Source organism: Manis javanica, chromosome 3, assembly GCF_040802235.1.
Source record: "Manis javanica isolate MJ-LG chromosome 3, MJ_LKY, whole genome shotgun sequence".
Classification (NCBI taxonomy): domain Eukaryota; kingdom Metazoa; phylum Chordata; class Mammalia; order Pholidota; family Manidae; genus Manis; species Manis javanica.
Genome location: NC_133158.1, coordinates 160,212,904 through 160,237,280, shown reverse-complemented (window position 1 = coordinate 160,237,280; position 24,377 = coordinate 160,212,904). Strand labels below are relative to the sequence as shown.

At 38.1% G+C, this 24,377-nt stretch overlaps 1 protein-coding gene across 1 annotated transcript in view; it reads right to left on the bottom strand.

Annotated features, from left to right (window-relative positions):
• SLC9A9 (solute carrier family 9 member A9) overlaps positions 1-24,377 on the bottom strand; it is a 544,320-nt gene that overhangs the window by 375,217 nt on the left and 144,726 nt on the right. Inside the window, exon 5 of the mRNA XM_073232241.1 lies at positions 5,608-5,723. Within this exon, the coding sequence (XP_073088342.1) occupies positions 5,608-5,723 (116 nt within the window). The remainder of the gene's footprint in view (positions 1-5,607; positions 5,724-24,377) is intronic.

The following is a 24,377-nucleotide window of genomic DNA, read 5'->3' as shown; positions in this document are numbered from 1 at the left end:
TATATGGAATCTCAAGAAGTAAACTCACAGAAACAGGGAGTGGAATGATGGTTGCTAGGGGCTGGGGGGTGGCGGTGGGGAAAATGGGGAGATATTAGTCAAAGGGTACAAACTTCTAGCTATGAGAGGAATAAATTCTGAGGAATCTATACAGCATGGTGAATACAGTTAGCAATACTGCATTATATACTTGGAAGTTGTTAAGAGAGTAGATCTTGAATGTTCTCATCACCACATACAAAAAAATGATAATTATGTGAGGGGATACAGTTGTCAGCTAACCTTACTGTGGCAATCATTCCACAATACATGTGAGTATCAAATCATCATACTATATACCTTAAGTGTGCTATGTTATATGTCAATGATATCTCAATAAAGCTGGAAAAAAAATCATATTTTTTGGCCTACAACAGAGTTCCCTGTCTAGACTGCTCTATAGCAGTGCTGCCCAGTAAAAATATAATGTAAGCCACATATGTAATTTAAAATTTTCTAGTAACCGCATTTAAAATATTAGAATTAATTTTAATAGTGTGTTTTATTTAACTCAATATTAAATTAATATTATCATTTTGAAATGTCATCAACATAAAAATTAACAGTGAGATATTTTATTTTTTCATATTAAGTCTTTGAAATCCAGGGTGTATTTTATACTTGTAGCGCATCAATTTGGACTGCCCATATTTCAAATTAGCCAAGTGTGGTTAATAGCCACCAATGTGGACAGAACAACTCTTGAATAAGCCTGATTTGAGGTTACTGAAATCAGGACAACCTGGATTAAATTTCTTAGGAGAACACAAGAAAAATCTATAAAGTAGGAATTATTTTCTCATGTTAGATACTGGACTAATACTGCTGGAGTTCAAAATAGTGTAGCCGTATTTGAGTCTCCATGCAGCTGCATCATATAAAATGAAGACATTTTAATCCCAATAGGAAATAGGGAATTGATGAAGTGACAAAACGCACAGCTCACATGTACTTCAGTGAGTAGCTTCCTGGAGACCTTGGAGGAAATGTCAGTCCTATAAATACCAGGATGAGTTTCTGGCATCTTCTAGGTGATTATACTTAATGTAATTACTGAGTTCTTCCTTTTCCTAAAGGAAGCTCCAATTTTGACATCTTTCAAACTAAAAAAAAAACCCCACACCATTATAACTGCTTCTGCAAGTCTACAATCTATGACTTGGCACTCCAAAAAGAACGATTGGCTGCATGGTAGGACAAGAAGAAAGGCATGTATTTTTGTTCCAGTTGAATATATTTCTTTTCTTTTGGAGGACAGAAACCAGTATTGCCACTCGGCTCTGTGCTGGGAGTTCCACCTTTGTCTTGGGCCATGAGACTACTTATCTCCAAGGGTGATCTGGGACACTCAACTGCTTCACAGTTGGTATTGCAGAAAGACTTCCTTTCAAGCTCCACTTTGCTTTAGCAGTCTCTCCCACTTTATTAATTCATTAATTTAACAAGCATTTATTGAAAACCTGTTATCTAGATACTAGAAACATAAGAGTGAAATGGTAGGGAAAATATTGAGAAAATAGAATAAAACGACCTCCCTTATATAGGACAAAGAACTAAGGAAATTGTAGATCAATAGTGATTAGTGCTGTATCCGAATGTAAGGCAAGGAAAAGAGGATGGAACGCACTGTGATTTGGGGGACTATGGGAGGGTGCAATTTTTGATAGGGTGGCTAGCTAAGGTCTATTGAGGTGACATTTGGGCAAAGACCTGAAGAAGTCAAGGAGGGAGAAAAAACAAATGCAAATGCCTCGAGGCACAAAAAGACTGGCTTGCTCACAAACAGCACGTGGGCACACTGGGATTCCCCAGTGTCTGTATTTATACACCTCACAAACCTCTCTTTTTGTCTCACCACCCCATATAAAGGGGCATTTCATACTCACTAATAAAAATCATTATCTTGGATAGTCAAAATCTACCAAACTGGCACCCAAATCAATGATAAAAGAGACAGGACAGTATGAGGTTGGAGGGCTCCCTAATGGGCTTTGGCCATATTTAAAATGAGGGATATTAACTAAAGCATCTGTTTCCAGTTGCTGGGGATTTTACTCTATTGCCATTTTGTTGATCTTTTCTCTCCCCTACTTTCATCCTCGCACCTTCCCTTGTCTAAACACACCTAGAGATGAGCTGGCTCATTGATCAAGCCCTCTAAATACTCTAGTTTCCCCTCCCCCCCTCCCCCGTTTACTATGCACAGTCTCTTTGGGGGCTCTGCCTTTAGTTATCCATTCTCTGTTAAGTGCTGTTGGTGACCTTTACATCATCAGCAAGATCATCAGTGAGGAAAGGAGGAAATGAAACCAATCAAGTAATAGTCAAATCATCCTAACTGGAGGTAAACTAAAATTAGCTGAGGAGAGTCTGAACGATGCAGGAAGAATTAGATTTAAGTCTAAATATGTATTTATAAAAGAAAAATGTGAATAGTTAATAACACCTAGCTAATATTTAGCTAAGGTTAAATGGGAAAGAATTAATTTAAAGAAGGCCAAGAAAAATCAGACCTGCAGAGACATGTTCTCTTTCACAAATTAGTTAGTCACAATAATTTAGGCAGTAAGTGAATAATTGTGGGGTAAGATTAACCAGGTGTTTCAAGGTTGTTGAAGATCTTAAAGTGCACCAATTCAGCAGAGAGTAGGTTCAGCATATTGTAATATAACAATTAGCTCCCAGTAAAAGGAGTTTGCTTAAGTATTCCCATTCAAGTATGGGTCTCTGCTATGTGCAATCTTCTCTAACATTTGCTGAGTTGGGGGTTAGAACCCCAGATGTCTGGGTATATGGCTTTGGATTGACTTTTAACTTTCTTTAAAACAAAAGCTTGTTTTAAAATAAAAACCAATATCACAGAAATAAGAATCACAGAATTTAGAGGTGGAAAGGACTCCAGTAGAAACTTTTCATTTTACAGATGAAAAGTCAGTTTCTTCATCTGTAAAATGAAGGGGTTGGAAGAGATGAGATCGAATATCTTTCACTTCCAAGAACCCATAAAATCCTGAGAGGCTAAATGGGGCTCAAAGATGCACAGTTGGTCCCTCCTGGACTTGGAAAACGGACTCGGTTCCCAGGATTCTCTTTATGGCCACGAGTCAATTTCGTATTTTAAAAATTTAGTCAGCTCAGTTGTTTGACACAATGCAAATAAATACCATCTTAGCAAGTTGGATGTTTTTTCTATTTCAGTTTTCTGTGTCTAGTAAACATAGCCTCGGGGATATCACAAGCCACAGAAGGAACAAAGCTTGAACACAACATAATTGTGTGTGGAGCTGGCTGAGCCACTCAATAGAACACAACAAATTCAGCTGTTAGGGACCAGGGCAAAATGCTTTCAATGTGCAGATTTGTGCAAAGGTGACTTGAAATGGGACCTGATAAAGAAAAGCAATATGCCCATATATGACAGAAGAGAACAGTCCTAATTAATCAGAAACAACTGATGGGTTGAAAAATATTTTATCTTGAGTTCAGGCTTCCAGTGGCTGCCAAGATTACTGCACTTCTCTGGGGCTGTGAGAGTTCAGTGCTAAGTCTTCCAGCAATGACTGAGGGGGCAGGTAATGTCCAACCCTGGAGATGGAGCGGTCTCACCCTGCATCTCACTCTGGGGCTCTGGGCCTGTAATCTACACTATAGGTTCTAAATCTGAGACCTGCTTTAATTTCATCATCTTCCAGGGAACATGTCAACATCATACATTAAAAATTTTTTTTCCTCCCCCATACCATAATACAAATCAAATAGATTTTAAAAACTGGGAAAAATATTGTAACATATTACAGACTAAGGGTTAATAGCCCTAATGTATTAAGAGCTTCTAAAACTTGAAAAGTAAAAGACTAACAACCCTATTGGAAAAGGGACATCTTCTACACAGTTGATTTTCAGAAAAAAAAAAGCCTGTATCTCATAAACATATAAATAAATGTCTTATTCATAATAAGAGAAGTACTAAATCAAACCAAAGGAAGATACAAATAAATCCTCATCTATCATATGGGTAAAAATCCAAAATTGTGACAAAATTCTGCATTTTCAAGGCTGTGAAGAATAGGTACTGTCATATGTTGCTGGTGTGAATTTAAAATGGTGCAAAGTTTATGGAAAGAAATTACAAATGCATTTACCTTTTAACTTGTTTCTAGACATTTATCCCAAAGAAACTGGCAAAAGGTGAAAAGTTATTAACTTCAAGGTTATTAATTGCAACACCAATCATAATTGGAAAAGACCAGGAAGAACCTAAACACCCACCAACAGACAACAGGTTGAATAAACCAAGGAGTACTCTAAGGTATTCTCTATAAAAGAGGATGAGAGAGATCTTTTGTGTTGCTCTGGAGTACTCTCCAAATACAGTCACTAAGGACAAGGTGAGCAACCCTGTGTATAGTAGAGTGTGCATTTGCTCAGACTTAAAAATAGAAGGTCAATATATTCAAAGGAAATATATACTGAGTGAAAAAAGCCAATACCAAGAAGTCACATACTGTATGATTCTATTTATATAATATTTTTGAAATTTAAAAAATTGTAAAAAATGAAAAAAACAGAAGGGTAAACTAAAACCCAGCCAGAATAGTTGGAAAGCTAGGGTAGAGGGCACAGGAATAGAAGCTAGATTTCTATTGTTCTTTTTCTATGATTTCCAGTTGAAAGTCTGTAGATATTTAATCTAATTTTAAAACGAAATTAAAAGCAGAATAAAATAAATGAACATTATTGTATATTGACTTGTGGCTTAACCACACAGAGGAGTTATTTCAAAAGCCCTTAAAGCAGAGTAATTTTTAACTGTTTATTCCTAATGGGATATAGTCAAAGGTTAAAAAGCAACCACAATGGAATCCTAAGAATTTTTCAATAATCATATTTTTAGTAATAATATGAGTAAAATAATGTTCATTTTTTAAAAAAATATAATTGAGGATATTTGGACAGGCTTTTTTTATAATATTAAAGAATGGTTATTAATATTTTTAGGTTTAATAATGGCTATGTCATTTTTCAAAATATTTACAAATAAAATATGATGTCTGGGGATTTGCTTTAACATAATCAGGTTATGGTGAGAGTGTAGGGGGATAAAAATATTGGCCATATTTAATAATTGCTGAAGGGTATATGATGCTCTGATTTACTATTCTCCTTACTCTTAATATGTTTGAAAAATTCTACAGTAAATAATTATTTAAAAATATTTTTTACCATTTGGTTTGGTAGGTCATTTTTGAAAGAAGACAATTTGAGTGCAGAAAAATTAAGGACTATATATAGCTCAAGATGGCTATATATTCCAGAGAAATAAGCTATAATGAATTTTAAAGTCTTTCCCACTACTGAAAATGTTACCAGATCCACTTTTCAAGAGCTATTAGATATTCCCCTGTTTCTTTCTTTCCTTTTTTTTTTGTAATCACTAACAGATGTGTTAACTGTAAGTGAAGAAGAATAAGGAATTATTATTATGTGGACCCAGGTGACGATCTTCATAGAAACATTGAATTTAAGTGTTGATTCTTAAAAAGAAGAAAACATTATTTGAGTAATTACCTGGATCTGTAGCAGACATCAGTGAACCAAAAAACAAACAGTCAGTGAAATGAAAGTCTCCATTTTTCAACTGGCCAGCATATACCATAGCCTTCACAAAGGCATACATGATTAACCTGTTGAAGAGAAAAATAAAACCTTCAAACATCAAATTGAATCCTGTGTAAACCCACGCTATCAGAGCTAACATTCTAATGTGCTTCCTGAATAAGCATCACGCACAAATTACCATCATTCTGCCCGTTCATGGCCATGCTAGCTCTCAGTACACTGTCTAAATCGCTTGACTATGAAAAATACATTTACTAAAGATCACAACTCATTCACCTGGCAAAAAGTAATAGAATGTCTTATAGCATATTTCAATGAAAACAGGGTAAGTCTCAAGGATGTAAAAAAAATCAGTCAAATATGGCATAGCAAATCATGCCCACAAACACAGCAACTGGGTTGACATTTGCAAATGGATCACTTCTGGTTTTCATTGTTTGGTCTAATAGGGGTGTCTGAAAAGGGTTTAAATTTCAAGTCTGTCGCTGCAATGAGAAGTGTATATTGGCTATTCACAGGGCACTCTGTCAACTATTTACTTGACAACAGCTGAGTCTCTACTACTGCTGGTGACAGACATGCCGTACAGGGTAGAGAATCACTGTTAGGATAGCGTGCCTGTAATTTCAATATACTGTTGAAAATGCATCCTGAAATGGTAATGTTTTGCTCTTACAAAGATTATAAAAGGTTTATAAGCTTACCAGACCTACACCATGGAATGCAAATTTTCTCTTAGTCATCATATGCCACACTATAGCTTTTAAATTGTATTTAATTATTCAGTTGATTGATTTTGCTAAAATCTTCAGAGAGGAAATGCAGAGACTGGTGAACTCAACCACAGTAAAATCACTACAAGTGACTGTAAGAGACCTTAGATGCTATAAACCCTCATACCAATAGATGATGTTTAAACATTCACATGCATTTAAAGTCAGTTTCTTGAAAAATGTTCAATGGTTGTGAGCATGGCTAAAAAGATTAGAAATCAACAATTAGAAATTATGATGTGAATGAGAATGCAGATGTTCCAAATTCGGTCAAAAAAATTTCTCCATGACAGACTATTTCCAACACATCTGCATTTAAACCCAGGTTCTACCACTCAGTAGCTATTATCATTTTAGGACTTTACCAAAACTTTCTGAGCCTCAATGTCCTTATTTATGAGATAGGGATAACAATAATAATTAGCCCATATAATTCTTTGAAGGATTCCCTGAGATACATATTAGGTTTCTGGCACATAAAAAATTCTCAATGTAGTTATTATTACTGACAGTAATAATCAAAATAGGTAATATTTATTTACTATTTCTACTTCTTCACTTTTTTTTAACTAATTTAATCCACACATCAATCCTATAAGGCAGGTACTATTTGCATTTTACAGATGAGAAAATTGAACACAGTGTGATCCAGTAACTTGCTCAAGGTTGATACAGCTATTAAGTTGCAAAACCTGTATTTGAACTGTGGGGATCTGGCTCCAGAGCCTGGGATTTTAGCCACCACATCACTGCCTAGATGGACAGTTCTATATTATCTCAGAAAACATACAGCAACCTCATAACGTGGTTGTTCTGGGTAGAATGAAAGGGCAGCAATGGAGTATCCCTAAGGACATGGAAATGACACTACCCTCTCAGTTGAACTACTAAGACAACCCACAGTGAGTTTGAGCAGAGAGACCTACTACTGCTGTGAAGAATGTGGATTCTAGTAGAGGAGACTGAATCTTAACCAGGCTATAGGTATTAATATAGTCCTGTCATGGGACACAGCAATGGCTACTGGGAAGAGGCAAGTCCAAGAGGCCTCCATCATGGCAGCTCACCCACACTTATCCTGGGGACAGCATTGTGCCAGTTTCAAGGGTGTTCAGAACATTGACAATACAGGGTAGCTTCATTCAGCATATTTGTTCACTCAATAGACATTTATTATTGAACTTCTACAATGTTCTGGGCAAGGTGCTTCAGATACAGCAGTGAACATTCTAGACAGTAATGACATCACCATGGAAATGCTCCCCAGTAGTCATCCCTTCAGCCTCTCAGTGTGCTAGCCCAACTTCAACACAATCCTTTCTCATTTGAACTACACTTCAAATATTGAACATTAATAGGCTCTGGAATAATATAACTTTTATGACTTGTGACTATATTTTTTAATTCTATGCCCATTAATTTTACAGGTTAGGAATCTGAAGCTCAGAATTAAAATGACTTGCCCCATACTGTATAGAAACCATTAGACAAGGTAAGATAAAAAAAATGCATATATAGTACCCAGGCATGGCAAGGTTATATGGAAACTAGAAGCTTAATATACTATTGGTGGAAATAAAATTAAAGTCATTATGGAATCAATCTGATTATTTTAAAAGTAGTTAAGTGTCATATATTCTAGCTTAGTTAAGTGGTTTGTAATGAATTATACCAATAAATTAAATATGTACCAAAAGGTATATTTTCAGATTACTATTATTTATGAATAAAAAATTCAAAGCAATATAATGTCCAGTGAATAAATTACAGAAAACATACATGACAGACTAATATATAACTATTAGTATTATATACAAGATTGAATACTAGGCACAGAAAAGTAAGTGGATAAAGCAAATTATTAAGTGGCAATAAATAAAAATTTCTGTTTTTATACTAACTGAACATACTTAGGTATACATATAAGCAAAAAAAGCATATAGTCTAGAATATTAATAGTAGTTACATAATGAAATTAAATGTGACTGTTTTCCTTTTTGCTTTTCTGCATTCTTCCAGTTCTTTTAAAATAACAGTCAAAATAAAAACAAGTAACAATAGTATATTAGTCAGTACTATTATGTGACACAATAGACATTCACTGTGTCATTTAATTCTCACAATTCTATGAATTAGGTACCATAATTATTCCTTTTTACAAATGAGAAAATTAGGACTCAGAGAAGTTAATTAATTTTCCTAAGGTTACATCAGTTAGCTTGTGACAAAGCTGGATCTGAACCCAGGCAGTTGGAAGCCAAAGCCTATACACTCAACCACCAACTCTATAAAGCTTTGAATTGCTTTGAAAGTAGGAGAAACACATGTGCATGTGCACACAGACACACACACACACACACACACACAAACACACATTGTTTTTAAAAAAGAAAGTAAATGACTTATTTACTCCAGATCAACTCCTCGACATAAAATAATTATAATTCCAATAGTTTCTTTGAGATAATAACAAAAACAGGAAAAAAAATCACAGTTCAGCACAAGTGCTTATAGTCATTTTTATTATAACTAATAACACTGGTCATTATCACTGGTAATTACAAGCTAATAATTAGTGTGCATATGCTATGTGCCAGGTATTCTTTTATAAGTGGTTGCTACATTATTATCAATAATAATAGTTAATAACTTATTAGTTAAAGTAATAACTGGGAGGCGAAAAAATGAGCCCATCAGCAACCACCATATTTGCACAGAATGAGAATTCTATCAGCATTTCACAAGAAGTATTTCAGATGCCTCAGGATACAGGAAAGATGTGGTTTGATGGGGACAGGGAATCTGGTGAAGTCCAGTGCATGAAATGCAGTGAAGATGGCAGACTTGAGTGAGATGTCCTACAGGGGTCAGTCTGCGGCTTGTGACAGCCTGGGTTACTGGAATAGGCAGAAACAGAACTGCCTCATAAAAAGCAAATAACCTGATTTCAACAAATATCCACTTGTGCTACTCTTTGAAGAGCAGAGTGCTTGCACTATGGAGGATACAAAGGTGGAAATCCACAATCTGCCCTCAAAAAGTACAGTATCACAGGATGGCAGTCATGTTACTTTGTTAATATCTGGCACTGTGTAAGAGAATTTGGGGACGTGCCCAACACAATGGCCCACACACTCACTTTATTGAGTGTTTACGATACAGGTACTGATTTTAAATTTCATGAACTTGCTTTACACATTAAAACTCCACACCTCAAGGCATGTTATGAAAATGTTTCAAAACAAAAAGTTCTAGAAGGCACAAATGCTTGGACTATTTTTAAGTATGCCATCTTAATCTCTCTCAGTAATTTTTATAAAGAATATTTCTTTTTAAAAAAGCAGTCTTGATGAGCTTGAGGGCAGAGCCAAGATGGCAACATGAGTAGGACAGTGGGACTCTCCTCCCAAAAACATATATATTTTTGAAAATACAACAAATACAACTAATTCTAAAAGAGAGAACAGAAGACACAGGACAACAGCCAGACTACATCCACACCTGTGAGAGCCCAGCGCCTGATGAAAGGAGTAAGATACAAGCCCCGGCCTGGCGGGACCCGAGCGCCCTTCCTCCCAGCTCCCAGCGGGAGGAGAGGAGTCGGAGCGGGGAGGGAGAGGGAGCCCAGGACTGCTGAACACCCAGCCCCAGCCATCCACACCAGAGCGCAGACACAGTGCATGCGTGGGGTGCTAGATACTAGGGAAACAGGACAGTAAGACCTGTGAGCGGGTCCCGAAGCTGGCGCCCCTGTGACAAAGAGAAGCAAGTGCTTTTTGAAAATCTTAAAGGGACAGGGACCCCACAGCTGGATGGAAGCTTCCCGGGTCCCAGTCCAGCAGCTGGAAATTCCAGGGAACCCCGGGTGCACTAACCCCCTGGACAACAGCTCTGAGACCCCTCACAGAGGTAAACAACCAAACAGCCCCCTGTCTATTACCCCTCCAGGACCTGCCATAGCAAAGCAGCAGCCTGAGGCTGGTTACGCCCACAGCAAGGGAGCTTCCTCCATACACCGGCTGGGCAAGATACAGAGACCCAGTCTAAATGCAATTACCCAACACAAGCCACTAGGGGCCACAGTTGTCCCAGTAAAGAAAGGCCAGGAGCAAGTGGAAAGTCTTGGCTCTCCCAGCTGACAGATGAGTCAATAGCTCACCATTGCACCTATCAACATGAAAAGGCAAAAAAATTTGATCCAGACAAGGCTAACCCAGACAGCTTTGACATCTGCTACATCTTCCCCTGAGAAGGTACCTGGGGAGATAGATTTAACCAGCCTTCCTGAAAAAGAATTCAAAACAAAAGTCATAACCATGCTGATGGACTTGCAGAGAAATATACAAGAACTAAGGAGGGAGAATACAGAAATAAAACAAGCTCTGGAAAGACTGCAAAACAGAATGGATGAGATGCAAGAGACCATTAATGGACTAGAAAACAGAGAACAGGAACACAGAGAAGCTGATGCAGAGAGAGATAAAAGGATCTCCAGGAATGAAAGAATTTTAAGAGAACTGAGTGACCAATCGAAATGGAACAATATCCGCATTATAGGGGTACCAGAAGAAGAAGAGAGAGAAAAAGGGATAGAAAGTGTCTTTGAAGAAATAATTGCTGAAAACTTCCCCAAACTAGGGGAGGAAATGGCCTCTCAGACCACAGAGGTACACAGAACTCCCATGACAAGGGATCCAAGGAGGGCAACACCAAGACACATAATAATTAAAATGGCAAAGATCAAAGAAAAGGACAAAGTATTAAAGGCAGCCAGAGAGAAAAAGAAGGTCACCTACAAAGGAAAACCCATCAGGCTATCATCAGACTTCTCAACAGAAACGCTACAGGCCAGAAGAGAATGGCAGGATATAGTTAATGCAATGAAACAGAAGGGCCTCAAAACAATATTACTGTATCCAGCACGATTATCATATGAAGGAGGGATTAAACAATTCCCAGACAAGCAAAAGTTGAGGGAATTTGCCTCCCACAAACCACCTCTACAGGGCATCTTACAGAGACTGCTCTAGATGGGAGCACTCCTAAAGAGTACAGAACAAAACACCCAACATATGACGAAGGGAGGAGGAGGAATAAGAAGGGAGAGAAATAAAAAATCATCAGACCGTGTTTATAATAGCTCAATAAGTGAGTTAAGTTAGACAGTAAGATAGTAAAGAAGCTAACCTTGAACCTTTGGTAACAACAAACTTAAAGCCTACAATGGCAATAAGTACATACCTTTCAATAATCACCCTAAATGTAAATGGACTGAATGCACCAATCAAAAGACACAGAGTAACAGAATGGATAAAAAAGCAAGACCCATCCATATGCTGCTTACAAGAGACTCACCTCAAACCCAAAGACATGCACAGACTTAAAGTCAAGGGATGGAAAAAGATGTTTCATGCAAACAACAGAGAGAGAAAAAAGCAGGTGTTGCAATACTAGTATTAGACAAAATAGATTTCAAAATAAAGAAAGTAACAAAAGATAAAGAAGGACATTACATAATGATAAAGGGCTCAGTCCAACAAGAGGATATAACCATTATAAATATATATGTACCCAATACAGGAGCACCAAAATATGAGAAACAAATACTAACAGAATTAAAGGAGGAAATAGAATGCAATGCATTCATTCTGGGAGACTTCAACACACCACTCACCCCAAAGGACAGATCCACCAGACAGAAAATAAGTAAGGACACAGAGGCACTGAACAACACACTAGAACAGATGGACCTAATAGACATCTACAGAACTCTACATCCAAAAGCAACAGGATACACATTCTTCTCAAGTGCACATGGAACATTCTCCAGAATAGACCACATACTAGGCCACAAAAAGAGCCTCAGTAAATTCCAGAAGATTGAAATGCTACCAACCAACTTTTCAGACCACAAAGGCATAAAACTAGAAATAAATTGTACAAAGAAAGCAAAAAGGCTCACAAACGCATGGAGGCTTAACAACATGCTCCTAAATAATCGATGCATCAATGACCAAATTAAAATGGAGATCCATCAATATATGGAAAAAACGACAACAACAACACAAAGCCCCAACTACTGTGGGATACAGCAAAAGCAGTCTTAAGAAGAAAGTATATAGCAATCCAGGCATATTTAAAGAAGGAAGAACAATCCCAGATGAATGGTCTAATGTCACAATTATCAAAATTTGAAAAAGAACAAATGAGGCCTAAGGTCAGCAGAAGGAGGGACATAATAAAGATGAGAGAAGAAATAAACAAAATTGAGAAGAATAAAACAATAGCAAAAATCAATGAAACCAAGAGCTCGTTCTTTGAGAAAATAAAAAAAATAGATAAGCCTCTAGCCAGACTTATTAAGAGGAAAAGAGAGTCAACACAAATCAACAGAATCAGAAACGAGAAAGGAAAAATCACGGCGGACCCCACAGAAATACAAAGAATTATTAGAGAGTACTATGAAAACCTATATACTAACAAGCTGGGAAACCTAGGAGAAATGGACAATTTCCTAGAAAAATACAACCTTCCAAGTGACCCAGAAAGAAACAGAAAATCTAAACAGACCAATTACCAGCAACGAAATCGAAGCGGTAATCAAAAAACAACCGAAGTACAAAACCCCTGGGCCAGATGGATTTACCTTGGAATTTTATCAGACATACAGAGAAGACATAATACCCATTCTCCTTAAAGTTTTCCAAAAAATAGAAGAGGAGGGAATACTCCCAAACTCATTCTGTGAAGCCAACATCACCCTAATAACAAAACCAGGCAAACACCCCACCAAAAAAGAAACCTACAGACCAATATCCCTGATGAACATAGATGTAAAAATACTCAATAAAATATCAGCAAACCAAATTCAAAAATACATCAAAAGGATCGTACACCATGACCAAGTGGGATTCATCCTAGGGATGCAAGGATGGTACAACATTTGAAAATCCATCAACATCATCCACCACATCAACAAAAAGAAAGACAAAACCACATGATCATCTCCATAGATGCTGAAAAAGCATTCCATAAAATTCAACATCCATTCATGATAAAAACTCTCAACAAAATGGGTATACAGGGCAAGTACCTCAACATAATAAAGGCCATAAATGATAAACCCACAGCCAATATCATACTAAACAGTGAGAAGCTGAAAGCTTTTCCTCTGCGATTGGGAACAAGGCAGGGATGCCCACTATCCTCACTGTTATTCAACATAGTACTGGTGGTCCTAGCCACAGCAATTAGACAAAACAAAGAAATACAAGGAATCCATATTGGTAAAGAAGAAGTTACACTGTCACTATTTGCAGATGACATGATATTGTACATAAAAAACACTAAAGACTCCACTCTGAAACTACTAGAGCTAATATCGGAATTCAGCAAAGTTGCAGGATACAAAATTAACACACAGAAATCTGTGGCTTTCTAAACACTAACAATAAACTAATAGAAAGAGAAATCAGGAAGACAATTCCATTCACAATAGCATCAAAAAGAATAAAATACCTAGGAATAAACCTAGCCAAGGAAGTGAAAGACCTATACCCTGAAAACTATAAGAAACTCTGAAGAGAAATTAGAGAGGTCACTAACAAATGGAAACTCATCCCATGCTCTTGGCTAGGAAGAATTAACATCGTCAAAATGGCTATCCTGCCCAAAGCAATATACAGATTTGATGCAATCCCTATCAAATTACCAACAGATTTCTTCAATGAACTGGAACAAATAGTTCAAAAATTTATGTGGAAACACCAAAGATCGCGAATAGCTAAAGTAATCCTGAGAAGGAAGAATAAAGTGGTGGGGATCTCACTCCCCAACTTCAAGCTCTACTACAAGCCACAGTAATCAAGACAATTTGGTACTGGCACAAGAACAGAGCCACAGACCAATGGAACAGAATAGAGAGTCCAAACATTAACCCAAACATATATGGTCAACTAATATTCGATAAAGGGGCCATGAACATACAATGGGGAAATGACAGTCTCTTCAACAGATGGTGCTGGCAAAACTGGACAGTTACATTTAAGAGAATGAAACTGGATCACTGTCTAACCCCATAAAAAGTAAATTCGAAATGGATCAAAGACTTGAATGTAAGTCATGAAACCATAAAACTCTTAGAAAAAAACATAGGCAAAAATCTCTTAGGCAAAAAAAAAAAAAAGATCTCTTAGACATAAACATGAGTGACCTCTTCTTGAACATATCTCACCAGGCAAGGGACACAAATGCAAAAATGAACAAATGGGACTATATCAAGCTGAAAAGCTTCTGTACAGCAAAGGACACCATCAATGGAACAAAAAGGTACCCTACAGTACGGGAGAATATATTCAAAAATGACAGATCCAATAAAGGGTTGACATCCAAAATATATAAAGAACTCACACACCTCAACAAACAAAAAGCAAATAATCCAATTAAAAAATGGGCAGAGGAGCTGAATAGACAGTTCTCTAAAGAAGAAATTCAGATGGCCAACAGACACATGAAAAGATGCTCCACATCGCTTGTCATCAGAGAAATGCAAATTAAAACCACAATGAGATATCATCTCACACCAGTAAGGATGGCTACCATCCAAAAGACAAACAACAACAAATGTTGGCGAGGTTATGGAGAAAGGGGAACCCTCCTACACTGCTGGTGGGAATGTAAATTAGTTCAACCATTGTGGAAAGCAGTATGGAGGTTCCTCAAAATGCTCAAAATAGAAATACCATTTGACCCAGGAATTCCACTTCTAGGAATTTACCCTAAGAATGCAGCACTCCAGTTTGAAAAAGACAGATGCACCCCTGTATTTATCGCTGCACTATTTACAATAGCCAAGATATGGAAGCAACCTAAATGTCCATCAGTAGATGAATGGATAAAGAAGATGTGGTACATATATACAATGGAATATTATTCAGTCATAAGAAGAAAACAAATCCTACCATTTGCAACATGGATGGAGCTAGAGGGTATTATGCTCAGTGAAATAAGCCAGGCAGAGAAAGACAAGTACCAAATGATTTCACTCATATGTGGAGTATAAGAACAAAGGAAAAACTGAAGGAACAAAACAGCAGCAGAATCACAGAACCCAAGAATGGACTAACAGGTACCAAAGGGAAAGGGACTGGGGAGGATGGGTGGGAAGGAAGGGATAAGGGCGGGAAGAAAAGAAAGGGGGCATTACAATTAGCATGTATAGTGTAGGGGGGGGCACGGGGAGGGCTGTGCAACACAGAGAAGACAAGTAGTGATTTTACAGCATCTTACTATGTTGAAGGACAGTGACTGTGAACTTGGTAACAAGTAGTGATTTTACAGCATCTTACTATTTTGATGGACCGTGACTGTGAACAGGGATGTGGGGGGGACTTGGTGAAGGGGGGAGCCTAGTAAACGTAATGTCTTTCATGTAATTGTAGATTAATGATACAAAAAAAACCAGTCTTGATCAAGCTATGAATAGATCTATTGGAAGAAGCAGGCTTTTGGACTGCTAGGAATAAGCAACAAGAGTTGTTATCAATTTGGAGACACAGCTCTGTGGATCAGTCCAATTAACTGTCAGAAGAGCCACATCACTGCCTGTGAAAGCATGTGAAACAGGCCACTACATGGAGCAAACTCTACAGTGTGAAAACCCAGCACCAACAGCCTCTGGAAACAATATGAAGGTTATAATTGGCATGTGAGTTTCTGATTTCTATTTGACCCAGGAATTCCACTCCTAGAAATTTACCCAAAGAAAACAAGATCACTGCTTCAGAAAGACATAATACACCCCTACGTTTATTGCAGCACTATTTACAGTAGCTAAACATGGAAGCAATCTCAGTGTCCATGAGTAGATGAATGGATAAAGAGGAGGTGGTACATATGCAGAATGGAATATTATTCAGCCATAAGAAGAAAACAAATCCTATCATTTGCAACAACATGGATGGAGCTAGAGGGCATTATGCTCAGTGAAATATGTCAGGCAGAGAAAGACAAGTACCAAATGACTTCATTCATTTGTGGAGTATAACAACAAAGCAAAATGGAAGGAACAAAATAGGAGCAGACTCACAGACTCTGAGAAGGGACTAGCGCTTACCAGAGGGAAAGGGGTTGGGGAGGACAGATGGTGAGGGAGGGAGAAAGGGATTAAAGGGTATTATGACTGGCACACATAAGGGCACAGAGAAGACAAGTAGTGACTCTATAGCATCTTAGTATGCTGATGGACCGTGACTGCAATGGAGTGTGTGTGGGGAACTTGATAATATGGGTGAATGTAGTAACCGCAATGTTGCTCATGTAAAACCTTCATAACACTGTATATCAACGATATCTTAATTTTAAAAATGCACGACTGTTTCCTCATTTGCTCTCACTCTTCCTGGGAGCTGGATAAAACCAAGCTCCATTATTCTCCTTTCACAGTTGAAATTACTGCCACAAGGAGCCTTGAGACATATCCACCACCTCCCAGCCTTTGCTCTGTCATTTTTCCTCAAGTGTGAATCTGAAACAATGTTTGGATTCAGCTGTTTACACAAGGAAAAAAAAATGACTTAAAAATTATTCAACTCAGAATCCACATTTAAAAATATAGAAACCACCACGCATGCAGGTTAAAGGTCTGGTCAGTCAAACTGAACCCAGTTGGTAGCCAGCCAGTACTAGAATGCCAGTTTTGTTCTAAAGAGTTTTTGCCAGAACTGGCAGTTTCCACAGATTCTCTGCTACCTGGGGGTTTCAGAAAAGGAATAAAATTTGTGATTTGAATATAATTTGCTTAATTTATTATTCCCAGAAAATTTTCCTTCCCTTTTCATATTCTCTAAAGCATATTTATGTTCTTCAACTGTACCATTTGGAACCTTAAAGCCAACTGCTTGTTGCAATAGAATATAAATAACAAGAAAATGCAACTCTTTGGATTTTCCCCAATCAGATCAATTTTCTACTAAGTAGCAAGCTCATAAATAATGTAAATGTTTAAAACATATTTAGCTCAAATTAAGATGTTACACTATTTAATGTCAGATTGATGGATTTCAAATTATTATTACTGGTGACAAGATAGAGCGAACTATTTACCTTGTGAGTGATGAAAATCAAACATTTGGTTCTTGCACTGATTTTTCTTTTTCAACCATGTCAATATATTTTTGAAAACTTCTTGACATATAATGAAGAGCTTCAAATGGCCTGTTTTGCTCATGATGCATGCAATAAAACTTATGCCTTGAAATTCCTTTGTAGTTATAAAATGAACATCTTTTGTAATACTTCAAATAACTTTTTAGAGCAGACAATTCTCATGGACTTCTCTTTGAATAACAGAATTTATCCACTAATCATATAGATGAAGTCACCAGACTGCTTTAGAGAACAAGAAAACAATAAAATATTTACTCCCAGAAAGTAATCATTCTCTTACAGATCCTGAGGTTTGAGATCACTGCTCCTGCTTCCCACAACCCCAACAACACAAGTTGGTATCTGCTAAAGGAGGCCATTTGGCATGTTAAATCTTGTTACTCCCCAGACTCCCTGGCATAATATTAACTGACCAGACTTCAGGGCTAGATCTACATGGAGCCAGCCTGATTAATCTAGGACACATTTCTGATAATCACCCAACCATCGAGCCTACACCCACCAACAGTTGATACAATTTACTCTTCATCTATGCCCCTACTTCCCATCTACTAACCCCCAACCACTTGGCACATGGACTGGACTTATACTTATAGACACTGAACTGAACTGAACTGCAGACAGTCAGGCACATTCCTATGTGATTTGCATTGAATGGACCTGAATTTTGTTGTAACAAATAACCTGGTGGCATGAACCATCTGTAGATGAAGGGCAAGTACATGGACCAATAGTTAATGATATGATTTCTTAACAACTCTATTCCTCTGGAGAACAAAACACCTGCCCTTATCAAGAATGATTTCATCTTTAAGGACACAACATAGAAGGAATAAGTGCCGTCTTCTTTATAAAAATGAGGTTGGGAGGAAGAAGATGAATGACTCAAGATTATTTATTAAGCCATACAATAAATTCTTAATTGAGTGCCTACTACATGCACTAATGGAAGAAAGGTAATGGGCAGTCTGCTCATGTATACAGAGAAATAAACAGACTATTCCAACCTAGTCTGATAAGTGCTTCTGCCAATTTCCAGCTCTTTGACCACAGGTGAGTTACCTATCTCGCCTTCTTGTCAGTTTTCTTGTCCATAAAAATGGGCATCATAATAGTCCTCCTTTTATGTTATAACCAGAGAATCACTGCTGAATGACCCAAGGGGTTCTTTAGTTCTTCCAGCTACCACTTTTGTTCAGAAATACAAAAGGCCATTTAGCATTAGCGTCTCCCTCAGAGAACCAGTAATGCCTAAAGCAGTTTGGTGGTTTCACCTAATTTGATTAGTGGGTAAACTGTCATTCGAAAAGAAACCCCTAAGAAAGGCTCAGATTTGGACCTGTCAAGAGAAGCTTGAATGTTGTTTGCAACATTAAATATAATTTAATTATTTATAGAACATAATTTATTTTTATACATATAATGTATATTTAAAAAAATTTTACATAAATATAATTTAATTTCTTTATAGAAAGTTGCCAAGACCCCACTGGAAAGAGAATATTCCTTCCAGTGATTCTTCATATTGGATCTAGTGTCAGCATGGCTGCACCAGAGAGCCCACCTCTCCCCAGACCACTACATTCAATCTTAGAGCCCCTGAAGATAGTAGGTGAGTAGCCAAGCAGAAGATGATGGAGAAAAAGTTGCCAGGAAGTCACAAATACTAGGTTTAGTCATCTACATAATGAAAGTATTCCAAAAAATTTCACAAAATTCCCAAATTTCACAAAATAAGAAAAGACAGATCTAAGGAAAATGAAGTAGTGGAGGGAAAGGAGACCTGAATTGAAGGAAATCCATTTGTGTAGACCTTGGGACATACGAATTCCACTATATTTAGTATTGTTCAGATCTCAAGAAAAGTTTCTTATTTGAAAAGCCCCATTTGGAAAATGCCCCCTAAGATATTAGGAGATTAGAAACATGTTAGATGGGCAAGAGCTAGAGAGCTGGGTTTGCTGCCTGAGAGAAGGCCGACTAGCAGCATGGCACCCAGAGTTCATGACTGGAGGGCGGCCATAAAGAAGAAAGAAAGCAGGTTTGATTTGTGTTCCTCCAGAAAGCCAGAGAAAACACATGGGGGGAGTACATTACAAAGAGTCAGATCAGCCTCCTGAAGAACCGTCCAAAGAATGAGGAGGGAACACACTCCTGGGGGAGGCAGTGAGTTTCCTTTCCTGGAAGAATTTAAGTATCCCTTAGTATTCCCTAAAAAGGATACAGGTGTACTTGAGGGATTGAATTTGGGGGATGGAACTAAATGACTTCTAAGATGATTTTAAACTGTAAATCGCTGTGATTTTATAAAGGTCCAAAAAAATAAAAATAAAAGCAAAGAGCAAGAGAAGATGAGAAACTTTGTAATTGACAGTATTTTCTAGTATTTAGTCAGTTATCAAAGTAAAAATAAAGATAAGTTTGACAGGACCTTAAAACCTGGCAAGAGGAACTGATTTTATTAACCAGCACTCTTTTCCTAACTTGATAATAGCTTCCTTACAAATGCTTAGTTTGAAATTAAAATGAGAACAGATGAAGTTATGCTTGCCTTTGTCAAATACCTTAACCTTCCCAGGAGATGGGAGGAGGCATTCATAAAACTCATGTAATCCCCCTATGGGGAACAACTAATTTTGCTTTCCTAGATTTGTTAGGCAGAAAGACAGAAATGAGCGGGATAAAAAGGAGAAAGGACACTCCAACCCCCACCCCGCCCCACCGCAAAGATGACTCAGGGAGTTGATCAGACAGAGCCAGAAAGCCAGAAATGACTCAGAGAGTTAATCAGAGGAAGCCACAGGGTTCAAGAGTGACTCAGGAAATGTCCAGGGTCTCCCTAGATAAGAAACATCAGAAGCACAGGCACAGCACAACCCTGTCCCCATTTCACCAATCAGAACAAGCCTAGAGAGCTGACAGCTGTCAATCAAGGACCTCTCTGCCCTGCCAAAACCACATAAAAGCAGCCTCAGATTGAGCATCCACGCCTGCCTGTCTCACCTTAGGCAGGCCTGCTCTGCTACTCTGTGCAGAGTGTATTAAAACTTATTTTGCTTTCTTGACTTTGGCCTCTTGTCTCACTATATCTGACTTCCCTGTGACACCCAGCTGAGTTCTTTCCTTCCTAACAGATCAACCCTAAACAGGATGCCTAGGTCTCTCTATGACATCTAATACCAAGGCCCCTGTTCTGGCTTCTTGGAGGACCTGCAGACACCTTGAACTCATAGCTCTGAGCCTAAACACAGGATCGTATCCAGAACTCTGGTGTTACTCCATTATCTTTTCTTAGCAAAGGTACCAACTCCTACCCAGGAAGCTGGAGGTCATTTTGGACACATCCCTACTTCCTCACTGCATGTAATCCATCACCAAACTGACATTTTACCTCTTGAATTGGTTTCAAACACATCCACTATCTAATCAGATGTGAGCTAATACCACATCTTCTCTGGATATTTCTATGCCTCCTGAAATGTCTTCCTGTATCTCCTCACTTCTTGCTAATGTGTAGCCAGAGTCACTTTAAAACACAAATCTGACCATGTTATCTCCATGCTCACAACCTTTTCATGACTTCTCATTGCTCTTAGGTTAAATGCCAAAGTAGTGTGGTTGTTATTCCTTTCCAGACCCATTCTCCATCCTTTCTACCCTTTTTTGTGCTCCAAGAAGCTGACCAATATGGGCTCCACCAATAGCCTCCCTTATTCTCTGGCTTTTAGTTAGATTTGCCAAATGAGGATGAAAGGACACTGCTAGGAGATCAGGAGATAAAAAAATTAAGGTCTTATTCTTTGTTCTTTCAGTTCTCTCTCTTTAGGGTCTATATGGGCTCTTTTTGTCCTTCAGTCAAAAGTCACAGTTCCATTCAGATGGTTCTCTCCATTCAGCTCTCTCTTCAGATTCTAGAACCACTTCAGCCCTTTCTACCTCAAATGATGGTGCCCCACTGTTACTAGCCTTGGGGAACTGGATTACCCCTTAGGGTTTTATCTTCTTCACCCTGCCCACATCTTTTAAATTTCACTCTTTCAAGGAAACTGTTTTGGACCCTCCTGTAATAGTTAGATCTACCTAATAGAAGCTTTTATACTATACTTTATAGCATTCATTCAATTAAATGATTAATTATGTCTTTGATTGTCTAATGTCTGTCTTTCCTGCTATAATGAAGCTAGGGACCATTTCTGTCTTAGTCATCCCCAGCTGCCTAGAGCACTTACTCATAGGTGAGCACTAGCTTTTTATCAAATGGAAGTTATGCAGAGAGTGGAAAAAGAGACAGAGAGGATGAGCAGGCAAAATGAAAGTGTCTTGGTCAAAGTGACCAGAATCATCACGGACGAGCACACCCATAAGGCCAGGAAGTGAGGCAGCATAGACTGCCCTCTCATTGCCATAGAAAAGCTGGGGGAAGTATGGCAACAGAAAATTGTTTGGCAGGATACATTTCACAAAGAGATTATTTATCAAAGAGGGTATCTTCAGTTAAGTGCATTTTCAAAAGGTGAGGTTTATGTCCAAAAGAGTAAGTCATTTTCTATCTTACTGCGCACCAAGCCTACAGTCATAACAACTTGGCTGGATTTGACATGGGTGTTACCTTGAGCTATTTCAAAAGGGAAATGGTGTTATTTCTTCAATACTCAAGTGTCAGTATTTTTTTAGAAAAACCACATACTTAATTTCTTATTAAATATTATCAGTTAATTATCAGTTCACATCAAAGAAGAGATTAATTGAAGTGTCCTGACAAGTAGAGAAGAGTGGCCTCCATTGGCCTGGAAGCCTGTGCAGGATTCGGCAAGTCTCTCTTATTATGAGGTTGTTCGAACCAAGAGGAGGAAGGACGCTCAGAAAAAGCATCCTAAGGAGGTACAAGGTCAAAGTTAGGAAATCAGTCTAAAATGGGCTTACCAGTTCAAACAGTGATGGGCAAAGGCTGAGGCAAAACAAATGAAAAAATAAGCAAGATGATCACCAAGGGGGGCGGGGAGTGAGAAAGGGAACATGCAACAGGCTGAGGGGAAGGGAGGAGAGATAATTCTGGAATTAAAGGGTAGGAGCTTGCTAAAGCCCTTTATGAGGGTTTTTTTAAGCTGTTGGCTTGGATGTCTGGGAGATTTATAGGTGACAACAGCAATGTTTTCACCAACAACAGCTGGAGACCAAGAATGGGGCAAAGAAGGCGGGCAAGAGAGGGCTGAAAATGAATCCCAACATTCAGCTGCTTTATAATTTGTAGCTTCTAGAGATAAAGCCCCTCTGGTGCCTTCCAGGGCAGGTATACGATGGTGAAGCCTCCCCCACCAGGAACATCAGGGATGTCCTTACATTAAACAAATATCAGGGTTTCTCAAACTCTAACGTGCAATCACTTAGGGTTCTTATTAACATGCAGACTGTGATTCAGTAGTTCTGGGGTGGGGTCTGAGGTTCTGAATTCTAATACATTTCCAAGTGATATGGATACTGCTGATCAATGGTTCATACTTTAAGTAGCAAAGTCCTAGACTACACACAAGATAGTCATTTTCCATGAATGGCACTGTCTGAACATGTCTTCTCTCTTTCATTCCACACCTACAACGGAAGTTGTAATATGGCTTCTGAGAGGCAGTTGACTGCCTTGAAAATTGTTAGAATTACTGGCTAACAGTGAAATGCAACACATAACAATTCAAACTATGAGCTTCTCTTAGAAAATAAGAAGGTCTAGCAATGTTAGACCATTGTCCCCTCAAGGAAACAATCCACTGGAGCAGGTGGTGCATGCACGTTCTCCCTCACTGTAGTCTGAACTATTCTTATATCTAGGTGGCTTCAATATTCTACATCCCTTGTCTCATCCTTCTTTGCATTTGTGTTTGTGGTGATATACTAGTTTGGACCAAGATGCACCCCATTGGAAGAGCGTTTTGCTTCCAGGAATGTCTTTTCAGTTATCAAAACAATATTCTATTTTAGAGAGCTATGTCACCAGTTTTGAGGATGGCAGTAAAGTCCATAAAGAACACATTTTCTATTGCAAGGTGGCCTTTTCTGTTTTCAGATAAAGAAAAAATGAACAGCCGAATAAATAGTGGAAGGGTTAATAGGTCCACACTCCACAATGTGGATGCAACATTCTCAAGTAGTAAGAATTAAGTAGCTAATCATGTTTTATGATGACTGAAGGATCCAGATGGTGATGGAAAGTTCAAGCAACTGAAGTTCAAGATCAAATAGGATATGGTGAGTTAAACAGGAGAAAAAAGAGAGACTGAAGTAAAAAAAAAAAAGGGGGGTAGTGCATTTGCATTCCACCTAAACCATTTTACAAGCTCTGACTTGAAAACATTAAGAGCAAAAACGACAAAAAACATTCAGAGAACAACATAAAGTAAAAAAAACTCCTCCTTGCAATCTTTGCATACGCAAGCTCGCCTACTGGTTTGATTTGCACTGTTTTACCTACATTTTTCGGTTTTTCTTACATATTTTTCTCCCCATACAGAAGATTTTGAGAAGAAACTCTGGGGAAAATGTTTTCCTAGCATAATTCTTTAATGTTTTTGTTGAAACAGTATCCATAATGCCAACAGAATCCTTTCAGAACATTTCTTCCCTGGTTATGATTTAGAATGAAAGGCACAGTCAGCAATGTGCCAGCGAGACTGGATCACGCTCAGTCAGGGTCTTGCCGTACTAGAGCCTCTTACCTGGAGGTGAATCCCTCACAAAGTGAAATTCCTGGTTTCCAACACTTTCCTAGCCCATTCCCACTTACCACCC